General features: G+C 34.5%; 1 protein-coding gene across 8 annotated transcripts in view; it reads right to left on the reverse strand.

Moving 5' to 3' along the window:
• FRYL (FRY like transcription coactivator) overlaps nucleotides 1–27,854 on the reverse strand; it is a 328,237-nt gene that overhangs the window by 96,834 nt on the left and 203,549 nt on the right. For all 8 annotated transcript variants that reach the window (XM_077136813.1, XM_077136812.1, XM_077136810.1 and 5 more), the window contains 15 exons: nucleotides 27,516–27,623; nucleotides 21,757–21,994; nucleotides 20,701–20,886; nucleotides 20,344–20,430; nucleotides 18,705–18,973; nucleotides 16,665–16,860; nucleotides 15,834–15,958; nucleotides 14,237–14,294; nucleotides 10,291–10,382; nucleotides 7,310–7,482; nucleotides 6,093–6,253; nucleotides 5,450–5,560; nucleotides 4,343–4,497; nucleotides 3,940–4,039; nucleotides 2,654–2,822 (listed from right to left, as the gene is read on the reverse strand). In XM_077136813.1, coding sequence (XP_076992928.1) covers nucleotides 2,654–2,822; nucleotides 3,940–4,039; nucleotides 4,343–4,497; nucleotides 5,450–5,560; nucleotides 6,093–6,253; nucleotides 7,310–7,482; nucleotides 10,291–10,382; nucleotides 14,237–14,294; nucleotides 15,834–15,958; nucleotides 16,665–16,860; nucleotides 18,705–18,973; nucleotides 20,344–20,430; nucleotides 20,701–20,886; nucleotides 21,757–21,994; nucleotides 27,516–27,623 — 2,228 coding nt within the window. The remainder of the gene's footprint in view (nucleotides 1–2,653; nucleotides 2,823–3,939; nucleotides 4,040–4,342; nucleotides 4,498–5,449; nucleotides 5,561–6,092; nucleotides 6,254–7,309; nucleotides 7,483–10,290; nucleotides 10,383–14,236; nucleotides 14,295–15,833; nucleotides 15,959–16,664; nucleotides 16,861–18,704; nucleotides 18,974–20,343; nucleotides 20,431–20,700; nucleotides 20,887–21,756; nucleotides 21,995–27,515; nucleotides 27,624–27,854) is intronic.

Genomic DNA, 27,854 nt, shown 5'->3' on the forward strand with positions numbered 1-27,854 from the left:
TTCCAAGGGTCATCTGTCCTTATATAGTATCTAATTTCCATAAACTATATTAAAATAGAAATCTTTCTCTTCTGTCCTCTCTTTCTCCCCATTAGGCCTTGTATTTATTCACTCATTAGAAGGAGTAAATATGGAAGAGGAGTGAGTTAGAACTTCAGTTCTGAAATCACACAAATCTGGTTCGAATCCTGACTCTACCACATAAAGCTGTCTGACCTCAGCAAATCTGTCAATCACTGATCCTCTAATTCTTAATCTGTAAAGAGAAGATAGCAAAAATTGTTACCTCACGGGGTTATTATATGAAGTACGTAGTCCAATGCCTGGTGTGTAGTTATGCTCAATTCTAAACTTTTACAAGAATTTCTTTTTTAACACATCACCTGTTTACCTTTAGTGTGAAAAACAGACTTGGAGCCCTGAAAAGCAGTTGAGTAAAGAGATCCTCAGGGGAGAGTCAGTGTGTGTGGGTGCCGGGGCCACGGCTGTGTGTGACCTCCCTTAGGGATGATGTGTTATGTAAGGAGGAGGCCCAGGATGGAACCCTGGGATGGCCAATACTTAAGATACGGATAAAAGAAAATAATCCACCAGAAGTGACAGAAAAGGAAAAGTCCATGGTAGGAGGAAAACCAGGAAACACTGAATTTCTGAAAATCAAGAGGGCAGAATTTAAAGTAGAAGACAGTTAACACCAATTGCTGTGCAAATCTCTTAAAGAAGGCGATTAAATCTAGCAGTTAGAAGGTCTTCAGTGAGTTTACAGAGAAGAAACTCACAATAATGAGGTCTGAAGGCCATCAATAAAGGTCTGGGGTATGCACGAGGTCTGAGAATACAGAAAAAGTAAATGTAGATACTTAAGGCAAGGTAAAAGGGTGGAGGAGGCAAGAGAAGTGGGTGATAAGGAGAAGGATGTGAAGAGCAAAAATGGGAAAAGATCGGGAATCGACACTATTTAAAGACAACTGTACTGGTCCCAAAGGAAGGAAATAACTCAGCCCTCAAAATTTAAAAATGGGCAGTTTATCTTGGTATCTGCATCTGTAAAGTAAAATCCCTAATGAATTCTGCACTCTTTTTTTTTTTTTTTTTTGCATGGGCAGGCACCGGGAAACAAACCCAGGTTTCCAGCATGGCAGGCAGGAACTCTGCCGGCTGAGCCACAACGGCCTGCCCTCCACACTCATCTTGCCTTGGGAAAAGTAAAAGCAAATTATATTGCTTATGTTTAGGTTTACAAATGGAATCTGTTCATGTTTAAGGGCTATGCTTCAGTTTACAATAAATGATTTCAAGTAAAGGTGGTGTGGGTAACTGGCAGATGCTATTTTTAGATGGAACTGAAGGAAAACAGTCAAGAAGATTGAGCTGCGGGCACATCTATAGTTGTACCATTTGGCTTCCTAACCAATCACATGATCTCTGATATCCATCTGGTCTCTGCTTTCTTGTGCAGGAGGCCTTTGGCAGAAGCCCAGCAGCAGCAAAACCAGTGTTAGGAGCAGCCACTACACTGTGTTGATGACCACCCACATCCATCTTGGAAGATCTGGACCATGGGAGTTGGGAAAGAGAAGGGGCATGATTGCTGCCACACACCAGTGTTAACCAAGCAGATAAACTGCCTTAAGAACTGAATGTTTGGCTACTTTGTTCCACTCAAATCAATTAGGGATGGGGAACAAACAGATCTTACTGCTGAAATCAGCACTGTGGGGAAAGATTTTCCAAGGAGACTAAGCCACTATATCTTATGTCCACATGAAAGAAACGAACCACAGCAGAACTCCGTAATCTCCTGAGTGTTAATGCTGAGCATGTCATTACTCAGCCTGGAACATGATCTCACTGTAGGTGGTGAGCAAAAAAACAAGCTGAGTGTCTTGTGTGCTATAATTAAAACTTTTCAGTTGAAAGATGAAGTGCTATGAGGCCATTTGACATAGTACCTTCCACATGGGTGGGAATGTGAATGATGGGGATTAGAGACTCTTTTAAATCTGAGTCCTGGGAAATCCAGATAGAATTCATCTTATCTGACACGTAGCTCAGATTTTCTAGAAGTCCCTGACAGGAATATTTATTGGCCCCAAGGAAAGAAAAGGAAAGGAAGATGGACTGGAAAACAATGTGGGATTCTAGCAAATTTTACTTAAGATAGTGTATGACCCAAGGTTTCTCGTAACAGAAAGAAAACTGATGAGAAAGAGAATTACCAACCTTCCCTTGAAGATAAGCAGCATCAGGTAATCCACACTCTCATTTTTTTTTTCTCTTGCACCCCTCTACTCCCTGCCCATTTTTATCATTAAAGAAAGGCCAATGCACAAAATAAAATGTATATGAGAAGATTCAGGAAATTCTATGTCTACTAGAGGAACACTTTTAAATTATACTTGAAACCCCACTCTGTTATGCTGATGGGAGGTATGGAGTAGGGTAGAGAGAGGAGGGTAAGGTATGAAGTTCTGTAAAGACTCCATTAATAAGAAATTTAAGAGCTTATATTTAAAAGAAAGCAATTCACTTCTTATGTAAAGGTATATTTTGTTTTGATTCAAGAAATCAAACAGTACACTTAAAATTTCCTAAAAGTAGTTTTTAAGAAATGACTGCTAAAAAGAACAACTAACAAGTGAAAGGATCATACCTGAGAATATGGCGAGAGTTAGCTCAGGATATGCCCTTGCTAATTCCTCTGATAACTGGTAATATGACATAGAATACAAATGAGGCAGAGGAGACAGCTGGCTGAGCACTCCATCAGTTCTCTGAACCTCCAATTTGTGAGCATAGCGAAACATTTTTGGTTCCAGAATCTATAGGAATATAATTCCATCAACCATCAATAAAAGGTAAGATTTTATGGTCCTCTAAATTTGTTGTAGTTAAATTTGCTTATGCAAAAAAAAAATCAAAATTCATCTCCCAATAAATACTCCAGTTAAAAAATTACATGACTATATCTACTGTGAAGTTTTTCAAATGTTAATTTCTAATTTTAGGAAATGTATGCAAGAGACTCTATAATGATCTAAAAGGATTTACTATCCTTGGGTTTAATGCCGATGATTCAGATTAGTAGCACTGTCTAAAAATAACTTCAGCAACCTAATGTACAATTACTTGAAAAAAACTTACAACTTTTCCAGCTCAAATTATGACCATATAAAACACATACAAGTGAAAAAAGTCTTTAAGCAAATTTAGGTTAATCACAGGTTTAAATATAGAATATTTGCTAAATATCTGACATTATACTACATAAAGATCCACAAAACCACTGAGTGTCTCAATTAACAAAAGTATTACAGTATAATTCCTAAGATGTCTCTCTCTCTCTATATATATATACAGCATCAGAAGCGCTTTAGTAAAACCAGCATGTCTCTGAATTCTACATTTTATCTTTTTAAAGATTAAGATAATGAGGAATCTCATCTTATCCTTAATGAGTTAAATATTGTATCATAATGAAATATCCATGCTTCATAAGTTAACTTTTTAAGTTATTCATCTCAGTCTAATAAGGAAGAGTTATACAAGGATATCATAAAACAGCTAATTGTTCTTCACTTAACTCTCAAAAAATATTCTTATCTGCTGCACAGAAACAGCTGCATGCACACACAGACCAAAATACTCAATTTTTGTAAGTACCTTCATGTATATACATATACAAGTTTTGGGGGCTGAGGGGGAGGCAATATATGTAACCTCTCTACAACACACTTCTGAATGGTTTGTTTTATTTCTAAATTTAAATGTCCCATATTATCTTTTTCTTCTATTCCTGATAGTTAAGAATTGATATTATATCTCATTATGAAAAATAAAGCTGAATATTAGTATTATACTTTAAATGCAAGAATAAATTCTTGGGGCTTCATTAAATCTTAGTAAAAAAAATATATTAATTAACATTTGTTTACAAACCTGTAAAAGTTGCATAGCAACTTCATAGATACTTCTGGAAGAATCAGCTGCTTTAAACAATATCAGATTAAGGAGCATCACTGTGTCACACTGATAATCCCTAGGGACAAATGTTACATGTTAGGTAAATAACTTCATGTATAGAGGTTTTCATACCAGTTAATAAATAGAGCAGGTTTAGGTTATGACATACAAAGGACAAGGCTGTAGGTACTTAAGCCTAGGAGGTCACTTTTTTTTTTTAAGGCAATAAGTACAACAGATGCATGTTCATTATCCTTATTCTGACTAATATTATTTCTAGTTTAAGGAAAGAAGAACCTAATTTTCTTAGTATTTCTGAATTCAAAAGGAAACATTATAATTAAAAAATCTAACTAAAATATGAAAGTATCTGGAGTACCTGTTCTGGAACACATTAGCTATGGCTTTAAAGCAGCCAGCTGCCACCCTCTTGGAACCGGTGTAACATCGATCCACAGCCCAGTACATTAGGTTGCTCTGATCAGGGTTCAGCTCCAGCAATAACGTAACTGCTTCACAGCCCAACTGATGAACCTAAATAAAGGCCACAAAATTTCCCAGGCTGGAGAAAATTATATGTCATTTAATGGTCTATTTCCCTGTATTTTTACTAAAATAATGTAGGGTATATCTTTAGCATATTTCATCACAAAATTTAGTCTCCTTTTGTTCAGCTCTTCTCACTTTATTCAGCCAGACAGCAGAAAAAACAGACAGGGATAAATGATCCCTGATATGCTGCTGTTTACGCAAGACTCTTAGTAGTACAGGTCTCTTCTCTCCTAAAGCACAGCCCCCAAGGGCAGCTGATGACTATGAACAGTGATAAAATGCTTTCAGAAAAGTGAACTATTAAACCTCTCAAATTATTCCTGTCAAACTTTATTCTTGTTTTTGATAACCCAATAGAAAAATTACTCTGAAGGGAAAAAATGGAAGTCCTATGTTAATTTGAGTAGTCTGTGTGTGTACAGTAGGAGTAAGGAGGGTAAGAACAAATCATTAATTGGAGAGTGGACAAAGAATAAAATTAAATATCACAAATAACATATTTCTTCCATGGAGCTCAATGTAGTAAACACTAATATTTTATTTATAGACTCAGAACACTATTATGAGATTTATATATGCCATAATTTATTATTCCTACAGTATAAAAGGGAAATTAAAATTATTCAAGTGGGGTGGGCCATGGTGGCTCAGCAGGCAAGAATGCTTGCCTGCCATGCCAGAGGACCCGGGTTCAATTCCCCGTGCCTGCCCATGTGAAAAAAAAAAAAGAAAAAAAAAATTATTCAAGTGAAGAGTAATAAGTAAGAATTATAACTTTCTTAGATTTTAATATCCTCCTTAATTTTTACACAACATGCATTTGGCATTTAATTTTACCTTGCTTGTGTAAAACTGACTTGCTTTTGTGGGCCATACATTAACTCCAAATAATGAAATGATAACTTGTGAATTTTATGGGAACTGTCATAATTACCTTTTTGTCCAGAGAGTCCAAAATGTTATCCAACCATTTGTACAAATACCCATCTGATGAGAGTCCTACATTATCTGCAACAGGGCCACAACACAGTACAGCAGACATAGCCTTCAAACAATAATATTAAAATTACATTTAAAAAATTTAAGTGGTTGACTACTGGTTGCTTAATGAGAAGAAGTAAGATATATTTACTCATGCTTATCTAGCCACACATATATCTTTAACATTTTTCTTTATAAAAGAAAAGCATAATAATAGTAATTCTTAAAACTAGGAAATTTATTATGAGTAGTAAATATATATCACAATACCAAATTAAGTATAGAGCTTGAACAATACTAGAAGAGAAGAAAAAAAAGACCAAGAGAATGTACTTAAGTAGTGAAAAAATGGGTGTTTCTTTGAGGTTAACCCAATTCTTTAAGAAAATGGTTATTATATGTTGGTAGATTCTGGAACTTTTTTTGCATTGTATTTTATGTATTTAAATCAACTTATGGCAGGCAAACACATATTCCAACACTCTCAGGTCCTCTGAAGAAATCCTTATCCTCTTTACAGTATCAGGCACTGAGAAACATAAAAAAATTTAACTCTGCTCTTAGTATAAAAAGAAATCAGATTTCTAAGTAACTACCTTTAATGCACAGTACTGATGTCTATTAATTTGCATATTTCTATCACTGTATCTGTCCAAGGGTGTAAACATGATGCTGAAAGGTCCTGCCCAGTGACTGAACAGCATAAAGAGACTGTGACGAAGGCTCTGTTGAGGAAAAATGCTTCTTCTCTGGTGCACTATAAATAAAAAATAAACAGAAAAAAATGTATTTCCTTTTACTTTTACATGCATGTCCACTTATTTGTTACTGAATAGGTAATATTATAAAACAGAAAGCAAGAAAAAGTTTTCGATTTAATCTACCAAAACCCCTCCCCAATAACAGCAATCATTTACATATACTCAAATCACAGAAACAAAGGGGTGGTCTATGTGCCGATGGAGTATACTATTACATGCCACACAGCACTGTGGTGAGTAGAAATTTTATGCAAGGAAAAGAGTGCGCACAGCCTGGCACAGAGCTGGGTGTCAGGTCCATGCTTCTCCTGGCTGCCCCTACTTCCAAGTAAGCTTGGGCAGGATATGAACATGTATTTGAACTTCGTGTTTTTCAGCAGCAAAGCTGTCTCTATAAAAGGAACCTTACACATAATCTTTTTTTTTTTTTTTAATTTTTATTGTATACAACAAACATACAAACATTCTTCACATACAAACATTCCATACATGGTGTATTTACATTGTATATAACCAAAGGTTATGGTCACATTTTATGTCTTGCACTCATAAAGAATTTATGGCTTTTGAAAATGCAATTGCATTTTCCTAGTTTCTAAACTAGTACCTGGCATATGGTACATGCTGAAAAATAGATGTGTATATTAACTGAATCAATCAGCACACTATATCCTATTATGTAACTTATACCTATGGCCTTCTCCCATTATTCAGAAGCATCTTATTAATTATATTCTCAATTACATTTGGGGATTACGCTCTTTGATCACTGAGTCTCAAATAGGCTTGTTCAAAGAGCTTATTCTATTGCTTTCTTCAAACTTTTGTATCAGTTTCTTTCATAGGTTGCAAATCTCTGCTCAGTTGCTTTTTATTTCTGATCAGTGACACTAATCAAAAGATAATACAAACTCTCTCCATTTATGCTATTTTCACATTTTCCTGTATGTTCACAATTTGTTTCATCAACTTAGATTAGAAAACCTCAAGGAAAGAAAAAAAAATACGATTTTATCTTGACACCCAATGTTTTAAACAACAGAAATTAATACCTGGAACATTCTGAATGATATTCGCCACTAAGGCACTAAAATGGCATCGTATATCCTTCAATGTGTCAGAGTCTTTTTCATTTTCTGCTTCCAGAAGTTGTCTAGTTAAATCTACATACTCCAGTAAAGTGTTGTTGAGGAAATGTGTTTCATTATCAAGGCCACCACTTGCACTGAAAATATTGAAGAAAAAAAAATAATTAAGAGAATGTGATTTTCAGTTATAATTTAAACTGACACAAATTCCCAGCAATCAAAATCAGAATGATATATATTAAATTTTGCATTCATGGTAGTATGCAATTTAATATGCAAAAATTTGGCAAACTTAAATACATAGGTGGTACTACTTAATCCACAAAGGAACCACTACTGCTATCTACATTATTCAATTCTTTAACTTTAAACAGTTATTTTGAGGGCTAAGTATATTCCATCTTCATCAAAATGCATAACTTTGTAGTAAGGAAATAGGGAGGCATATGGGATGGAGAAGATCAATTTAAAAAAGAATAAAGCTGAGTTCTCCACATTGTCATGGTTGCTATGCCTATTCATATTATGCCTGCAACATAATCAATTAAATATCCATCAGGTACTTAGTCTCAGCAAGAGTGATAGATGTTATTGGAAATAAAAAACTTTTAAGCACATTTAAGAAGAGTTGGGTAGAGTGCTGGCTTTCATATTGCCCTAAGAAACTCTGCAGGAAAATTCTCTTTGAGGAAAGAGCCTCGTGCCTGGAAGCCAGGAGGACATTTGGTTAGAGTCAGAAGTGTTGGATTCCAATCTCATTCGTTTAATTATTAAGTACATGACCAGTACCTACTTCAGAGGGTTTTAGTCAGAATATAAATGAGTTACTATATATCACAACACTTAATGAACTATAAGAGCTGGATAAATGATTAATTATTACCTTTACATTTACTTTAGTCAGCTTTCCCTTCTTATGTTTGAAAAGTACCTCCTATAAGTATGAATTTAAAAGTAAAAATAATTTTGTACCCAAATTAGTACTGAATAGCATTTTATAAACATTCTAAACCCACAAAAACAAAAGGAGACAAAATGGTTCTAATGAAAAATGTATTTTATCATCACCAACAATAAAAATGTGTTGATATGAATGAATTCACAACCAAAATTTTTGCTTTATGCCTTAAATGAGTATTTTTTAAACTCTGGGTCATGACCATTAGTGGATGGGAAACCAATTCAGGGGGTTGTGGCCTGCACCAGAATAAAACATTTATTCATTCAACATATACTGATTGAATGCCTTCCATGTATCAGGTACACAAGATTCAATGGGTAAACAAAACAAAGATCCTTGCATTCTTGGTATTTGGAATTCATCTTTTTTTTGTTAACCAAGGTAATAAAAATTTTTGTAATAAATATAGCCTTGCATACATTTCTCTTTAAAGAAAATAATAAAAAGAAAAAGAAAACGCATTGGCAGGCAACAGGGTGGCTCAGTGACTGAGTTTTCACCTGCCAGGCCTGGATACCCAGGTTCAATTCCCGGTGCCTGCCCATGCAAAAAAAAAAAAAAAAAAAAAAAATTTTTTTTCATGATTTGTGCTGCCCAAGACCGGAAACCAGTGGAAACCTGTGGAACACTGTGGGAATGAAAATAATAATTAAAAAAATGATCATAGTGATGAATACACAACTATGTGATGATACTGTGAGCCATTGATTTTACACTATGTATGAAATATGTGTATGCTAAGAATGCTTGTGTTTGTATGTTGTTTTATCAATAAAAAAACAAATAAAAAAATAAAAACAAACAAAAATGCACTGAGTTAAAAACCACTACTACTCCACAGTGAGTTAAGACTGCTATAGTTAAAAGTTAAAATACATTAAAATCTTATAGTTCACTAAAAAACATACCAAAGATTCTTCATTCACTAATACTATATTAAAATCAATTACAGCAACAACAAAAATGATTTCAGATAGGCTTAGGTTATTAATAAGTTGCAACAAGCTCACCAAGTTTCAATTTTATCTTTCCTAAATTTCACTGTTTCATTCTTGTGGAGGACAGAAAACAGAATGTTTTTCTATTTTCTCACTGCTCTTCATTTAATAGAAAAGTAATCAATGGTTTAAATCCTGTTTAATTAAAAGCTCTATTTTAAAAGTGCTGTTGAAATCATTTAATGCTGTGAAAAGTGTTAAGTAAAATGAGAAGTAAATATCAGGAAAAATGCTGAATTAACACTACTATACTGAATTAATAATCATTACACCTGCTTGATTATCCATGCTTTTTTTTCTCAAGATCTCATTTCAGTTATATTTTTTAGATGTGGTGAGATCCATTTTCTTTTGTCATTCTTTAGTGGTAAGTCAACACCATCATTCTCTTAAGGAAACAGTTACTTCTCAACACAAAGCTGATGAAATTTCCCTCAAAGGGTTAGTCCTAGTATCAAGGTGTCTTTCATCTGTTATTCAGCAAAAGTCCCAGGTTTTACAGTTGTATTTGTGAATGATGGAAAACAGTTATAAGTCATGTTTGTGGATTTCCTAATTTTTCCCAGCAGCAGAGATAACAGGTCATTGGAATAAATGTGCAGACATTATAATGTTTAGCCTTTGAATATTTTGCAAGTACAGAAGAAATGCTCTCAAAAATAAGGTAAGAAAGCTAAATCTGTGGAAAAAGGCTACTGGTTGTGTACACTTGCCTTGATAACTTGATTCTGACTAATATTAGAATCCCAGAAACATCACAACCAATTTTTTGTCTAAACCAATCTCATTCTAGCAGATTTTCAATACCTTTTTTTTTTTGCCATCGGTTAATGCATTGGACACATCTTTGTTAAGCAACGTTTACAGCGATATACAGGTTAGGTTTTTTGTTGTAAAGGTGCTTTTCGCTTATTCTATTTCATGAAAAAAAAAATGAATGTTCCCTAATCATTCCAAAGTTTTAAAAAACAAAGTCCAATACTGACCTGTGACTAATGACACCAGCATCTGCCAGCAGCTCAAATATTCGCACCAGCTGTACACGTAGAATATCCCGACGCCTGCGTCGTTTCATATTCTAAACCAAAGATACAAAGATACTAGTTAAAAAGTCTCCAGGCTCCAGGGAAGTTGATGGAAAACTCACTGGTTAACTTGGAAAGAACTGTGTGAATGACTTAAGAGAGTTTCTGGACCCATCAAAGTTATTTTACTTGTGCACTGGAGATCTGCAACACTTGCACGTACTGTATGAAAGGGCTGTGTGGACAGTTTGAAATTAATGAGCCAAATAAAGCAGTAGAACATTTTATGGTGATACCTCCATATCATGTGTTTATGTGTATGCCTGAGAATACAATTCTAGCTATTTTTACATGATTGGCTAATCTGATAACTTTAGAACTGAAGGAGTCAGTAAACTGTTCTCATTGAATGATAAAGAAATCCTAACGCACTCCCCAAAATATGGCAGAAGGGCAGGAAAAAAATCTTAAAGTGCCTGAAAGCCTTAAAATGATCATTATTTTATACTAATTTGTGGAATTTTGTGTACTAATTTGTGGAACACCTACAAAGTTCCAGAGAAAGGATTAGGTACTTTAGCTTTGCACGTCATTTCTAATCTTTAAAAAAGCCTTACCAGGCTACACTAATCAGAACACGTACGTGGTGTTAAAAGACAACAACAGCCCAATTCTACCACGTATGAGTGTGTTAAAAAAAATAAGGTTAATATAAAACGAAATTTAAGGATGATGATGTTGACTTGTGCAAGGACAGGGGACTGAAGAAGAGCTCCCAGAGTTACTAGTACATGCAGCACTCCAGTTCTTCAGGCTTTTGTTAAGATTAAGTTGTATAAATTTACAAGTATGTTACATATATGTATCAAATATTAGGTACCAAAAATAACTTAGTGAGATATTCACTAGTGAAGAATACGTTTGTAAAGCAGATAATTCATGTATTTAAGAAAATATTCCCTGAATCTGGTAAGGAATATATTCATAGGAAAAATATAGTTACAAAAGATTAAATCACTCCACAGCCCTTAGCTTCCAATAGAGCAGCATTCAACATAATACTTATCTGAAGACAATGAAAATTGGTCAACCAAAACTTCACAGGAGTCTTCAAATGATATTACACCATTCTATCCAATGCACATTACTGTAAGCTTTATAAAAAGTTCTTTATCAACTGTCCAAATGCTGCCTTGGGACAGAAATAACCATTTCTGTTATGTGGTTATCTCTACTCTCTTCGCCCTTCTGCTTATCCAAATTCTACTGGCTTTCAAAGCTGTATTCAAGCTACATCTTGAAGTGTACTTCAGCCAAACTGATGTCTTTTGTAACCCCTAGGACACTTACCTTTTACGGAATACAATATAACAGCAGCTAAGAAGGCAAATAACTACTGTTAATTGCTGTAATTCGATTACAGTGTAATGGAAAGGAAAGCTATTTCTAAGGGCACACTCTACTCATATTCAAAAACAGCAAAAGAAGAAATCTTCAGAAAACCTAATTTTATGCCTTGATATAAAGATCATTCCCAACGTCTAAAAAGATAAGAGGACAAAAATGGCAGGAAGAAAATGCCTGAAAAGAGGTTTCCTCAAGAAACTAGAAATAAGTACACAAAATATTTCCCAGCTGTGTTGGTTTGAAGCTGTTATGTATGCCAGAAAAGGCCATGTTCTTTTCATCCATTCCTGTGAGTGCAGACCTATTGTGGGTGGGACCTTTTGGTCAGATTATTTCAATTGAGATGCGATTCATCCCATTCAGGTGGGTCTTAATTACTTTTTTCTGGGGTCCTTTATGAGAGGATAAAAGAGAAAAAGCCTAGAGCGTTCACAGAGGAAAACCTAAAGAGAGCTTCTAGAGAGAAAAGCCCCAGAGATGCTAAGAGAGAGATCCACAAAAGCTCAGAGAGGAGGCCACTAGAACCAGAAGCTGAAAGCAACAAGACATGGGAGCCAAGGAGCTGCAGATGCCAGCCTGTGACTTGCTATATGACAGAGAAACCCTGGATGCCAGCAGTCTGTCTTCAGAGTCCAGGTATCATCCTGCTAATGCCTTAATAGGGACATTTTCATGGCCTCAGAAGTTAAATTTTAAGTTAATAAACCCCCATGGTAAAAGCCAATCCATATCTGGTATATTGTATTCTGGCAGCTTGAACAAACCAAAACACCATGATAGGACAGTTCAAATGTCCTTTTAAAAAACAAAAGTACCTCTAGCAGTTAGAGGTACCTTCAGCCTAAATCTTCTAAACTTACCTCACAATTTCATGCTACAATGACTTTCCCCTTTAAAACTCAGAAGTATCTCTACTAAATTTCTTCTCAATTCCTATTTCTGAGAAATCATTCCACACTGTAAACAAAACGATTATTCTGAAACAAAAATCTAATCAACTACAAAATAAGGATACTAGTACTATGCTACAGGGCTGAATTTAAAAAAAGGAATAAAGAATTACAGATGATGATTTAATTTCTAACATTTTTAAAAGAGCAACTATTGTCACTATCTCTTTCTCCTGCCTAACTTCCTCAGTGTACCCCCAATAAAATAGCAGTGATTCTGAGAAAAGGCTTTTTTTGTTTTTTGCATTTTACCACTGTATTTTATTGCCTACATAACTATGCATATAGTTTTTTGTCACTTTTTAAATTACAATTTTTTTTTATCATCACAATCGACTCTTTTTCTTTTTTGTGAAAAATAACATACAAAAAAGCAATACATTTCAAAGCACATCACAACAATCAGTTGTAGAACAGAAAAGGCTTTTATAACAGACTTATGTAAGGTACTTCTGGGCTCTAACTCCAGGGTTCTCATTCAAATGGCCTGGGAATCTGTAATTTTTAGCAGGCTCCTCAGCTAATTTTCAGATCACAAGCTTATGGGAACTACTGGTCTATGGGTAAAGCTGGAACCCTGGAGCAAACTAGAAGTCTTTCATGAAATAGTTTCTAATATTCAATCAATTGCCTCATATGTAATCATGAAAAAGAATCTGCAATTTCTAAGTATTTTTGTAAGGTTTGGAAATGCTGTTACCTCTGCCTAGAATACCCTTTTCTCCCTTCCTTGTCCACTGGAGGCCATGCTTCAAAATCCACCTCAAGTATCAGCACTTCACCTATAACGTCTTCTCTTTCTCTATGGGGAGAGTCAGAGGTTCTTTTCTCTGTACTCATTTCTATGCTTTTATTTGTGTAATATGTTTGATATAATTATGATTTATACTTTTATCCATGCCATTAGACCTGTGGTTTCTAAAAGTTGCTCAGAACCTGATGTAGATATGTAGATTTTGGATCTGGATCAGGGGTTGGCAGACTATGCCCTGTGGGTCAAATCTAGCACAGTACTGCCTGTGACCATAAATAGTTTTACTGGAATATAGCCACACCCGTTTGTTTATGTACTTTCCATGAATGATCTCATGCTTTAAGAGGCGAATTGCAGAACTGTAGGAAAGGCTGCATGGCCTGCAAACCTGAAAATATTTACTATCTGGCCCTTTATAGAAAAGGTTTGCCAACCTGTGATGTAGATCCTGACAATTCCCTGTTCTCACTTCAGCTAGAGCAGTTTTACATCTGTTTTACATAATGGGCTCTTGCATAAGATTTCCAGTGGAGCGGAGAAAGGTGGGGGGAGTTTTGCAGCTTAAAAAGAAGTTGAAGGTAGTTCAGTGGTAGAATGCTCGCCTTTCATGGGGGAGACCCGGATTCAATTCCCAGGCCATGCACCAAAAAAAAAAAAAAAAAAGTTCAAGGCTGTGCTACATAATCTTTGACTTATTTCTGAGTTTCAAATTTTTGATGTAATAATAGAATATAGCAGGCAAATAAGTGTTTGCAAATAAATAGTTAATGATAGAAAATTACAGAACACAGTTTACCTCTGGCCTTCTTTCAAGTGCTTCTTTAATTATGGGATGCAATTCCTCTATTAGTTCCCTAGAAGAAAAATGATAGGAATTCTTTCTATTAATAGCTAAACAGATGCAACTGAAATGTGCAAATATGTAAATATTAACATAATGGTATTAACTGAGATGTACTAATCTCATCCTACTGATTTAAATGAAAGTTTTATTTGTTCTGGTTATAAAGTAATACGTACATGCTTTAGAATACATGGAAACAAGCTAAAAAATAAAATGGCCCACTTATTCTATTTCATAAACATAAGAATTATCAGTATCTTTGCTCAATCAGTTTTCAACTGATTTTAAATAGTTGAAACCCCGGTATCATATTAAAATAAGCTATATTATTTATAGCTTATATTAAAATAATAACCATATTAAAAATAATGGAACCACTATAAAAATAATATTTTTTTAACACTCTCACATGCTGTTGATTAATCCACAGTATTCTCTCATAGGATGGGATACCATAATTTTCCTAACCATTTTCATTCATTGTTAAATCCTTATATCTTATTTTCTGTCACTATAAATAATGCCTTGGTGAATAACTCTGTATGTTAAGTTTTACCTTCATTTTTTATTATATCCTTAGGATTAATTCTTACAAACTGAATTAATGGGTGAAAGGTATGAATTTTATGAAAATGATTTTCTCTTTGCTTATATTCTGATTTCAAATTGAAAATTGCTCATTGTAGAAAATTTGGAAACTATAAAAAAGCACAAGAAAATAAAATTCATCTACAATTTCATCATTTACAGAAAACCACTACTGATATTTAAAGTAGTTGCTTAAGAATGGTTTCTACTTATAGAGAATTTGATTATTTTTTAAGAAATTGAGATCATTATTTATCCCAATTTTTCAATGAACAGAACAGCCTATTTATCTGTCATAAAATATTCTACCCAAACTTCATTTATAATGAAAGATATGCCACACACCTCCAGATATACTACAGTTTGTTAATCTATTCTCTTGTTGTACATGTCACCTTGGAGACAAAACATCAAATATGTCCTCAAATCAGTTCAGAACATTCCCCAAAGAATTAAATCTAGGGATCAGCAGGAAACAACAAAACAGAACCTCAGCAAAAACAAAGACCCTGCTTCATTAATATAAAACATTAAAAATGATATAAAATATGTTCATAAATATTTTTATTAAAAATATCCTCTTGAACAAGAAGAGGAAAAGAGGTAAGACATTACCTGGTGTTTTAATCACCAGAACAAGATTAGACATTAATAGAATCACTATATAAATAAATGGGGTAGAAAAATATTAACGCTATATGTAGAATTTTGCCATTTTTAGAAACTATACACAGTATATATTTGATTTTCACAATCAATTGGTGATGAAAGTAGGGGAAATCTATTTGCTGAATCAAAATGAGTTAAGATAAATTAAACAACATGTTAAAAGTTACATAGCTAATTAAGTGGTGTGCAACTTTCTTGATAATCAGCACTCTGCTTGTCTCCACTACATTCTCTCTAGGTAGCCACATTTACATAAAAATAATGCATAGAGAAAACTTGAAAAGATACTTGCCTAAAAGCTCCTGGGTTGGTCCTGCCAAGACCTAGAACAAGTGATTCTGTGATTTCCATGCTCTCAGAGCGCATCATCGGAACTATGTGCTTAAACAAGGATGAAGGGGATGGGATACCAATAATCTGAAAGATGAAGTGGAAAGTGTCACTGTTTAGTCATCTGGAATCCACTTGCCTGGTGCCATTGTTTTATTCCCATTCCTCTCTTGAACCCCTTTGATTTCTCTTGTTTCTGAGAACAGTACACCTATTCACCTACTGTAGAGGAATCTCGACTTGATATCAATATCATGCAATGTTGTTTTGTGCTATTTTGAACAATTAAAGACTTTTTGGGGGGAAAATAAAACATCACCGGTGTCAGAGGTCTTAAATTTCCCAAATTTCCTTGAACCATCCCATAATATTTTGTCATATCATAAAAATTACATAACTATTTTTATCAAATATCATTTGCATCACTACGTGATTTAGAAAATTCTAGACAGATACTTTGAAAGAAAGTTTTAAGGCTTCCTTTTTGACAAGTACAAGAACTGTAAGAAATAAGACTGGAAAAAACAAGAACAAGAATTGCTTTTAAAATATTCACTATGATGAACTGAATGAGCATGGTCCTTTCTGCCAAAAAAGAAACTTAGAACACGTGTGTGTGTAACTGATTCAAACTAAGAATAAAAAAAAACAGTAATGGGATTTCTTGAACTATTTTTTGTTATTAGTGTACTTATTACACTTTTCAACCTATTTACTTTATTGTCCTGGAAAAGAATTAAAACATTACCTTTATGGTGCCTTTCAGATTCAATGACAGATATGGAAAACTTACTTTGGAATCAATGCTATAGCCACTATCGGGCGTAGACGCCAGCGTCTCAGGAGGAGAACACCGCACAGAACCTGTAGACGTTGAAGACGATGTTGATGATGCTGCACTGCAGCAAAGGATCAGATAGTTTCTCCACAGGCCGATGTATGAATCACTGCTTGTGGTAGTGTTCACTTTCTTAGCATTAATGGGGCTACTGAGGGAAAAGAAAGAAGAAAAACAGGAAGATATAAAACTGATAATAAATTTCTATCAATTTAGGGGACATGGTTTGCAATTTTTTATCACTAGTACTAAATGTTGGTGGAATGATATAAGATACAAATAAGTACAGTAGACTGAAAATTAAAACACATTATAGGATAATTTTACCAATCAATAATTGTGACAAAAGTTAATATTTTATCAGGCTACGTACTGTAATTTATTATACATGTTTAGGATGTAAAAAAAAGAAAAATGAAAACCACCTTTAATCCCAGACCAAAATAAACACTGTATTATTCTTCTATGCATCTCCTATTCGTATATATGCACAATAAAAGCATGAAAGAGCACCTTTAATGGATAAAAACTGAATAATATTATTTGTTTTGTACCACTTTTCATACTTAACATACACTTTAAACATCTCTTATATATATATTACTTTCATGACACCATTTTTGATTACTATGCTATGTCATTATATGGGTTGTTATATTTTATATAGCCAAATTTTCACTCTTAGATTTTAGCTTATAGAAACTTTCCTTATCAGAAACAACACAACACATTTGAATATATGCTTAATTATAATATATGCTTAATTATTCCTAAAAAATGGAATTAGAGTATCAAAAGAATATGTACACTTTAAAGACTTCGGCCAAGCTTGTAATCTGTCTTGAAAGATTACACCAATCAAATATTTTAGAACAATTCCATAAATCTTGACAAGCACCAAAATTCTGTTAGAATTAAGGACTGAGAGTAAAACAAAAAATACTAATATACAATCCCTGCCTTTAATACGGCTATTATATACTGAGATAAATTTTGTATACACACCATGCATCATAAATATCTATTATTTAATATTTAACATTAAAAAATGTTCTGGGAACTGAAGATACAGCAGTACTATAGAAGGATCGATGGACAGACAAAACAGATCGATAGTATATAGAAATAACAAATATAGATATATTCAAATACAGTTGTATATATATATGTGTATGTGTGTGTATATCCATCTATCTATGTATGTATTTAAATACAAGAGAAGGACGATTATGCTGGGTTGGAGGTGTAAGGAAAAGCTTTAAAAATAACATGTATGTCAGGTATGGATAAGAGGGATAGAGAAAACAAAAGGCATGCTAGTTTCCTATGTACAGAGAGCCAGAAAACCAAAACTGTAGACCACATTTTCTTATCCTTGAGAGGTTCATTTTGGTTCCAACACAAACTACATGGATGGCAGAGGCAGAAAGTAAGAAGGAAAAGAAAGACTGGAGCCAGTTTCAGAGTGTCTTTAATGCAAGCCTACGGTGCCAGGTTTATTTGGGTGCTGGATTTATTTGGGCAAATTATATGATGAGGACATGTTCGTGTAATCTGATCAACAGCATACTGGATAAGGTGAAATGAGGAAACTAAACTTAGTTTCAGAAATTCTCATATACTTAAAAGCATAAGAAATTACCTACAGCTTAGAAGGATCTCTATCTACAAACTTGTTTGGACAAGTATCACATCCATTCTCATCTTAGATCCTTTCCTTATTAACTCTTTTATTTAATACAGATTCACTGGACACTACTGCATACCAGCATGGTGTTAACAAGAAAACTAACAATTACAACTTGGTAATACTGAATTAGACAGAAAGGGCAAAGGAGCTTTGAGAATAGAACCTTTACAACTTTCTTCTTCCTTAATACATCAATTCATCATGGCATATTATTTATGGGATTTTCCAATTTGTACAAATTTTTAAACACATTACGAGCGCTTACAGTTTATACATTTTTAATTTACGCTAGGAAAATAACTTACTTTATATCAACCTGTGGGGACAACAATTGCAGCCTCGTGTACGCAAACATCCAAGCATAGCTCACAGCTGTAGAGCAGTGTTTTGGAAGGTTCTCTTGCTTTAAAAAACTGGAGAGACTTATAATCCATGGGTCTTGGCCTTGTGTCACATGTGCAAATATCCATATGTGTGATGGACTAATCACATCAAACTGGTGACTAATAGGAGAAGAGCTCCATTCTGCTAAGGTTTGTAAATCTATTGAGCTAGGACAATACAGCAAAGTAGTCTGTAGAAAAGAAAATAATTGATTATCATGCATTTCAAAAACTTAAAGCTTTGTCATACTAATTAATTCAAGCTCTAAGTGGCCTGTTGGTAGTTTCTAGAACTATACCTGTCTAAGTTAGACTGTCCAGATGTTCTCAGACAGGGGTGATATGAGGTCTAAGGTGGGTTTAAGGGAGTAGTGAATCCTTGAAATTGCACATAAGGTTTTCTTGCACAGCATATGCACACATTTCTGGACAGGGATTTAATAGCTTTCATTAGTCTCCAAAGGACCTATACACCAAACTGTCAGGGGCATACTGAAGCTGCAAAAGAACTTGAGCAAAAATGAACCAAAGTAATTTCTATGCAGATATGTGCTGTTTATGCATGGGTAGAACAGACTGGAAAAACTGGCTGCTCTTCAGAGGTACATTTTCTCAAATATTTGCTAAATAATATTCTGAGCTCTTATATTGAAGAGATAAAGATTTACCTTCAGACCAAATTATGAAACATTAAACAAACAAAATAAAACTAATAAAATCTTAAACTGAACAGAGGTTCAATTCAGAGAATCGTTATTTAAATGTATCATTATCTACAAATATTTACAGAGTACCCCCTAGAAGCTAAGTACTGTTTTAGGCACTATATGTGAGTCACCCATCACTCTCTTTGCTGGTATATTTTATAGTTAATAATCTAAAACACAATTCTTTAAATCGTACAGATTTTTAATAATCTCTTTGGCTTATAGAGGTCTTTATTAATTCCCTTGGTTATATGTATTTCATGGGTTACAAGAGCCAAGTGTTATACAGAAAACACATAAAACTCTTGTCCATGTATTTCAAAACAGGAAGAAAAATATTTCAAGTAGTAACTTTTGATAGTTATTCTTACATAAAGCTTGTGGTTCCAAAGAAGGAAACTTGATAATATAGTCCACTTTTGCTCTTTTTTTTGTTTTTTAATTTTATGCCCACATGAGAAAGTGTGCATGAGCTTTGTTAGGAATGTGTTTGTTTATTATAAAGTGTTTCTCTATATTTTAATGAGTCAAATTACATATCTTTGGCAAAAAGTACTACACATTTAATCCAATGCACTTAAGCTTAAATGGTAAAGCAAACAAAAAACATTTATTGAAGGAGCAGAGTGCAATATTTTTGCCTCAAATTTCTTCAGACATTTTTTCCACAGCATTCTAATAGTATCTCTATGTCAAAAATATTATATACCATAATAAATAGCAAATAACAATCAACAGCAACATGAGATTTAAGAGAAACTTTTTAGATTAGAATTTCACAAAGATAAAATATTTTTAATTCTTTAGGGAATACTACTAACCATTGCCTAAATTAATAAGATCATTATAGTTACCTGATCGGCCCCAGTGAGATGTATGAAGCTCTCAAGAATGGATGGGCTTAGCCTGTCCATCACATCTATGGCTAATTCATCATCACCCTATAAAAAAGACGTTATATATCTAAAAAAATTTATCAATATTTAAGAAAAGTAGCCAAACCTTAAGTTTATACTGGAAATTCATTTTAGAACTATTTGTTACAAATGGCATTGAGGACAGGCAGGTTAGTTTTTAGATTGAGTCAAAAAGACTTTGTTACAAAGTGAATTATTGCTACATGGGAGGTAAGGGAAATGGGATATGGATGGAAACAAAGATAGTTTTTAAGTACTTTTACTAGATAAGTAAGTGAAATACCTAAATCTTACCTTAGGTACTTCCAAAAGTGCAAATAAAGCCCGTATTTCTCTAAGGACACTGACAGCTAACCTCCTAGTGGCAGGTCGACTGCTGCAGAGAATGACAAGTGCAAACCCTTCAACCACATGGAATACACTGGAATACAGGCTCCTTTCCAGAGGAGGGGGATGAGAAGCTCCATTAGCTACACCATGCTTGAAAAAGAAACAGAAGTTGGAAATTTAAAAATATGAATAGATATCCTAATAAAACAATTTAATAAACAGTAACAAATTATAGAAATTATGGCTACAGATCTGCGTCAGCTTGAGCAATTTAAATAGTATTCAATTTATAAAAAATGGAATTGTGTACACAGTGAAAAAAAACACTTAACTAGTAGTCAATATGAATCCTATACATAACTTCTGCTAACTGGCATTTAGTCAAGTGTGGTCTAATGTTTCCATGTGAAAAATGCAGGAGCTGAATTGGGTGCTTTATACTCAAGAGTAGAGCAGTAAGCCTGGTGTCACCTGGGAGTTTCATTAGAAATAGAGACTCTCAGGCCCCTGGTGATTCGAATGCACATAAGAGGTTAAAAAGCTGTACTGGCTTAGATGATTCAGCTCTAAAATTGCAAGGTTCTAGGATTTACATATAACATTACCATAAACTAACAACTTAAGCACCAATTATCGTTAAGAAGCATACACACTGCATGTATAAAACGACTATCAAGGCCATGGATAAAACCATCAAATAATTCAAATGGAAGACTACCAAATTATATCAGTATCAGTTTTAAATATATTGGAAACGAGCCTAATTGGTAAGCAAGAATTGCCTCTACTTTCTGTGTTCATTAAAAACTGTTACCAAAGTTAGAGGGTTAAAAGATGAGACACACAAATGCTAAATATTTAATATATGAACATAGAACAGTTCAGTTTAAGAAACTATGAACATATTAATAATGAATAAACTAATAAAACTTTAATTTCAGAAAGTAAATGCATATAATATTTTCATGGGTCATTTACTACTGACTACATACAAAGGGCCAATACAAAAGAATTTGGTACCTGTGAATCCTGGTTTTTGTTATGTATTTGGGCTGCTTGTTTCCACTGATTTATTAATTGTACCAACATCTTTACAGCATTATCAAGAAGTGTGGGATGTACATCAGTCACTTCACGAACAATAAAGTAAACAAATCCTGAAAGAACATCCTCCCGCCAATCTGGAAAATCAAGCATTAGGGCCTGCAGAGTATTGAAAGCCAGAGCACGCAGTTCTTCATCCATATGAATTGTGAGCCTACCGAAAACAAAATTCCATTAGCAACCCTCAAAGTCCGCAAGCACTTTTATCATCTAAAACCTAAAACTAAAAACTTAAACATATGTCCTCTCATTTATTTCATAAGAGGCATGAAAATAGGAACAAAGGTTCACTTAATGCTATATTCATCTTTTTGCTAGCGTGTACTCATTTGTTTAAATTCACAAATGAATCTATTAGCATTTAGTTGGTATTTTTAGCATACTTCAGTATAACAAGTATGATCATAATTCAAATACTGTACTTTAGAAAATGATATAGATGATGTATATCTGAACTTCACTTAAAAGTTTTTCAATTCTTAAAATGTCATATAGGGTTTGGTTCCTGGTGCCTGCCCATGCAAAAAAAAAAAAGCCATTATGTTGGTAAATTATAATCAATAAAAATTTATATCCAATCATAGCAGTATCTTAGCAATATTTAGATTTATTTAGTCCTCTACTATCTCTGGAAAGGAAAAGACTTATCTGAATCACTTCTTTTATGCTGGTGTAGTTACAGTTAAATACAAAATGACTGATGAAAAAGAAGGAAATATAACAAGTCAAAATGGAATCAATTTAATAGAAATAATTCTTGAAAGTGAGAGTCAGAGTAAATATAGGATAGTAAAATCATAATGGACTATGTCTAGAAAAGATGAAAAAAGAAATACTGTTGACCCAATACAGAAAGCCCTAAAGAGAGTTTACTTCTAAATAAGTTGGAAATGAGGCATGTAAAATTATCTTTTAAAAAATTTTGTCATTATTTAGAGAATACTTTATTACTTTCTGTAATCAAACCCATGTAGATAAGACCTTACATATTTAATACAGTGCGTTACCCTTGTACAAACGGAAAAACATTAAGTTTAAAGTTTCTAGACCAATATGGCTGTTAATTTCTGTACAATACCAATTCAATAAAATTACCTTTTAAAGACAACAAAACAAGATGAGACATGAAGATAATTTTTGTTATAGGATTTTAAACAGACCATGAAGAAAATGACAAAGAAGAAAATGATAAAAGATAGTTGCAAAAACCAATAAGCAAATTTATCTGGAAGGGCAGGGTGCCCTGAATTGCTAAAAGTATCCTGAGGAAAAAAAACGAAGCTGGAGGTCTCACGCTGCCTGACTTTAAGGCATATTATGAAGCTACAGTGGTCAAAACAGCATGGAACTGGCATAAAGATAGATATATTGACCAGTGGAATAGAATAGAGTGTTCAGATATAGACCCTCTCATCTATGGACATTTGATCTTTGATAAGGCAGTCAAGCCAACTCACCTGGGACAGAACAGTCTCTTCAATAAATGGTGCCAAGAGAACTGGCTATCCATATGCAAAAGAATAAAAGAGGACCCATATTTCACATCCTATACAAAAGTTAACTCAAAATGGATCAAAGATCTAAACATTAGGTCTAAGACCATAAAACAGTTAGAGGAAAATGTAGGGAAATATCTTAAATCTTATAATTGGGGGCGGTTTTAAAGACCTTACACCGAAAGCAAGAGCACTGAAGAAATAAATAAATAAATGGGAACTACTCAAAATTAAACACTTTTGTGCATCAAAGAAATTCATCAAGAAAGTAAAAAAACAGCCTACACAATGGAGGACAATATTTGGAAACAACATATCAGATAAAGGTCTAGTATCCAGAATTTATAAAAAGATTGTTTAACTCAACAACAAAAAGACAGTCAATCCAATTACAAAATGGGCAAAAGACTTGAACAGAAACCTCTCAGAAGAGGAAATACAAATGGCCAAAAGGCACATGAAGAGATGCTTAACTTCCCTGCCCATCAGAGAAATGCAAATCAAAACCACAATGAGATATCATCTCACACCCACCAGAATGGCCATTATCAACAAAACAGAAAATGACAAGTGCTGGAGAGGATGTGGAGAAAGAGGTACACTTATTCACTGTTGGTGGGAATGTCAAATGGTATAACCTCTGTGGAAGGCAGTTTGGTGTTTCCTCAAAAAGCTGAATATAGAATTGCCATATGACCTGGCAATACCATTGCTAGGTATCTACTCAAAGGACATAAGGGCAAAGACAGAAACGGACATTTGCACACCAATGTTTATAGCAGCATTATTTACAATTGCAAAGAGATGGAAACAGCCAAAATGTCCATCAACAGACGAGTGGCTAAACAAACTGTGGTATATACATATGATGGAATATTATGCACCTTTTAAGACAGAATAAATTATGAAGTATGTAACAACATGAATGGACCTTGAGGACATTATGCTGAGTGAGACTAGCCAAAAGCAAAAGGACAAATACTGTATGGTCTCACTGATATGAACTGACATTAGTGAATAAACTTGGACTATTTCATTGGTAACAGAGACCATCAGGAGATAGAAATAGGGTAAGATATTGGGTAATTGGGGCTGAAGCGATACAGACTGTGCAACAGGACTGAATACAAAAACTCAGAAATGCACAGCACAATACTACCTAACTGTAATACAAGTATGTTAAATGAAGCTGCATGTGAGAATGATAGAGGAAGGAGGGCTGGAGGCATAAATGAAATCAGAAAGATAGATCTTAAAGATTGAGATGGTATAATCTAGGAATGCCTAGAGTGTATTATAATAATAGAGACTAAATGTACAAATTTTAAAAATGTTTTTGCATGAGGAAGAACAACGGAATATCATTACTGCAGGGTGCTGAAAATAGATGGTAATTAATATTTTAAAATGTCACCTTATGTGTGAGACTAAAGCAAAAAATGTTTATTTGGTACAAAATTTATATTTTGACTAGTGCATTTCCTAATATAACTTATGTAGATAGCTTGATTGAACACCATAAGTACTTGGAATCTCAGGTAGGACATGAGATTTTGTTGGTTTGCCCAGAGTGATGCCCCAATGAATCCCAGAGTGATTCGATCAGTAAGCGGAAAAGTATTTGCAAAGCCCCCTTCGGGGAATGGTGAGAACGGGGAGAAATTCAACTTTCCCAAGTTGAATTCTTGATATTCTCACAAGCAGTGTGGACAACCAAAGCTATAGGCTGAGCCCGCAGTCTTGGGGTTTGTTCATATGAAACTTAACCCCACAAATGATAGGTCAAGTCTACTTAAAATTTAGGCCGAAGAGTCACCCCCAAGAGAGCCTCTTTCATTGCTCAGATGTGGCCTCTCTCTTCAGCCAACACAACAAGCAATCTCACCACTCTTCGCCTGTCTACATGGGACATGACTCCCAGGGGTGTGGACCTTCCTGCCGACGTGGGACAGAAATCCTAGAATGATCTAGACTCAGCATCAAGGAATTGAGAAAAACCCTAGAATGAGCTGAAACTCACTGTTCTAGTTTGCTAGCTGCCGGAATGCAACACACCAGAGACGGATTGGCTTTTAATAAAAGGGGATTTATTTTGTTGGTTCTTCAGAGGAAAGGCAGTTAACTTTCCACTGAGGTTCTTTCTTACGTGGAAGGCACAGGATGGTCTCTGCTGGTCTTCTCTCCAGGCCCCTGGGTTCCAACAACTTTCCCCGGGGTGATTTCTTTCTCCATCTCCAAGGGCCCGGGCTGAACTGCAAGTGCTGAGATGAGGAATGCCAAGCTGCTAGACTGTGCTACATTGCGTTCTCTCATTTAAGCACAAGCCAATTAAGTTAAACGTCACTCATTGCAGCAGACACGCCTCCTAGCCGACTGCGGATGTAATTAGCAACAGATGAGATTCACCTACCATAGGCTCATGTCCACAGCAACAGAACTAGGTGCTTTTACCTGGCCAAGTTGACAACTGAATCTAACTACCACACTCACCTTCAAGGGATTGAGAAAACCTTCTTGACCAAAAGGGGGAAGAGTGAAATGAGACAAAGTGTCAATGGCTCAGAGATTCCAAACAGAGTTGAGAGGTTATCCTGGAGGCTATTCTTATGCATTAAGTAGATATCATCTTGTTATTCAAGATGTAATGGAGAGGCTGGAGGGAACTGCCTGAAAATGTAGCCATTTTTCTTGAGGAAGATTGAATAATGATATAGCTTTCATAATGTGACTGTGTGATTGTGAAAACCTTGTGTCTGATGCTCCTTTTATCTACCTTGTCAACAAACGAGTAGAACATATGGAATAAAAATAAATAATAGGGGGAACAAATGTTAAAATAAAAAAAGATGGTTGCAGTAGTTAAGTTACCAATATGTAATACTATGAGTTTCTGCTTTGCGGTCAAAGAGGACTATTTATTTATTTATTATTTTTAAGTTTCTATCACTTTGTGGGTGATTTAAAATTAAGAGATGTAGGCTCACTGAAAGATCAAATAGAAAATACAGAGTTCCTATATACTCAACCCCATTTTTTAAAAAACATTTTTTATTGTTTTATATACACACAAAAAAGCAATAAATTTCAAAGTACACCGTAACAACTTTATAGAACATAATTCAGAATTTCGTTTGGGTTACAGTTCCACAATTTTAGGTTTTTCGTTCTAGCTTCCTCAAGACACCGGAGACTAAAAGAACTATCAATATTATGATTCAGCAGTCATACTGATTTGTTAAATCCTATCTTCTCTGTTATAACTCCTCCTTCTCCTTTGATCCTTCTCTGAATCTTTGGGGTATTTGTGCTATGTCCATTCTAACTTCTTCATGTTGAAAAGCGGTGTCGACAATACAGGTTAGGGGAATGGCACTAGTTGATATTCTTGGAGAGGCTGTCCCCTCTGGGTTTCAGGACTTATCTGGCCTAGGAATCATCTGGAGGTTGTAGCTTTCTGGAAAGTACTCTTAGTGTGTAAAACTTTTGTAGAATCTCAGAGTCCTAGGTGTTCTTTAGGGTTAATAGGAATGGTGTTGGTTGGGGGTTGGCAAACCGTGGTAATTAGCAATATCTAACTGAATCTCGTGTAAGAGTAGCCTTTTCAACTCTATTTGAATTCTCTTTGCTGCTGATACATGCTTTTGTTAAATTTCTTTTCCCCCTTTTGGTCAGGAAGCATTGTCAATCCCATGGTGTCAGAGCCAAGTTCATCCCTGGGAATCATGTCCCATGTTGCCAGGGAAACTTCTACCCTTGGATATCATGCCCTAGATGCTAAAGAAATGAGGAAGCAGAAACACAATAACTTCGTAACAGGGCATCATCAAACCTAATACCCACACATGAAGGAATAAAACGTTAAAGAAATCTCATTTAAGATATAAATCTCATTTAAGAACTACCAGTATAGTAACGTTTGATACAAATCACAGTATATGTAAGAGAACTGGAAAATAAGATTTGTTAGAGGAACTCAGAAAAGTTTTAGAATTTCAAAATGAGTAAAGAGTACATGTTTAATAAGAACTAAAAGACAAAATGGGAGTTAAGAAAGTGAATCAAATAAAGGATTAAAAGTATCTTTAATACTATTTTTTAGTGATAGCAATAGGAGAATACTAGAAATTTAAAGGGATAGAAGAACAAATATCAGTATAGCAAACAGTAATTCTCATTTACCTTGCTAACAATTCAATGAGGTCAGTTCTGCTCATACCATCAGGAATCAACCTTGGAATAGCAGCAATACAAGTTCTAAACAAATCAATTTTGGGTTTTCTCTCCCCCCTGAAAAATATATCAGAACAGCAGCATTTAACAAGAAGTATGTTACACATGCCAGACAATGAAAACAAAATTGGAAATATAATTATACAAAATATGACCCACCCCACAAAACAAGCTCATACAAAATTACATATGGAAATGGACAAACGAATATTGAAATAACACGGGAAAAAACGAAGCTAGTAGGGTATATGGGTGGTTCAGCAGTAGATGGCTCGTCTTTCATGCATC

This window comes from Tamandua tetradactyla, chromosome 19 (genome assembly GCF_023851605.1).
Source record: "Tamandua tetradactyla isolate mTamTet1 chromosome 19, mTamTet1.pri, whole genome shotgun sequence".
NCBI classification, from domain to species: Eukaryota; Metazoa; Chordata; class Mammalia; order Pilosa; family Myrmecophagidae; genus Tamandua; species Tamandua tetradactyla.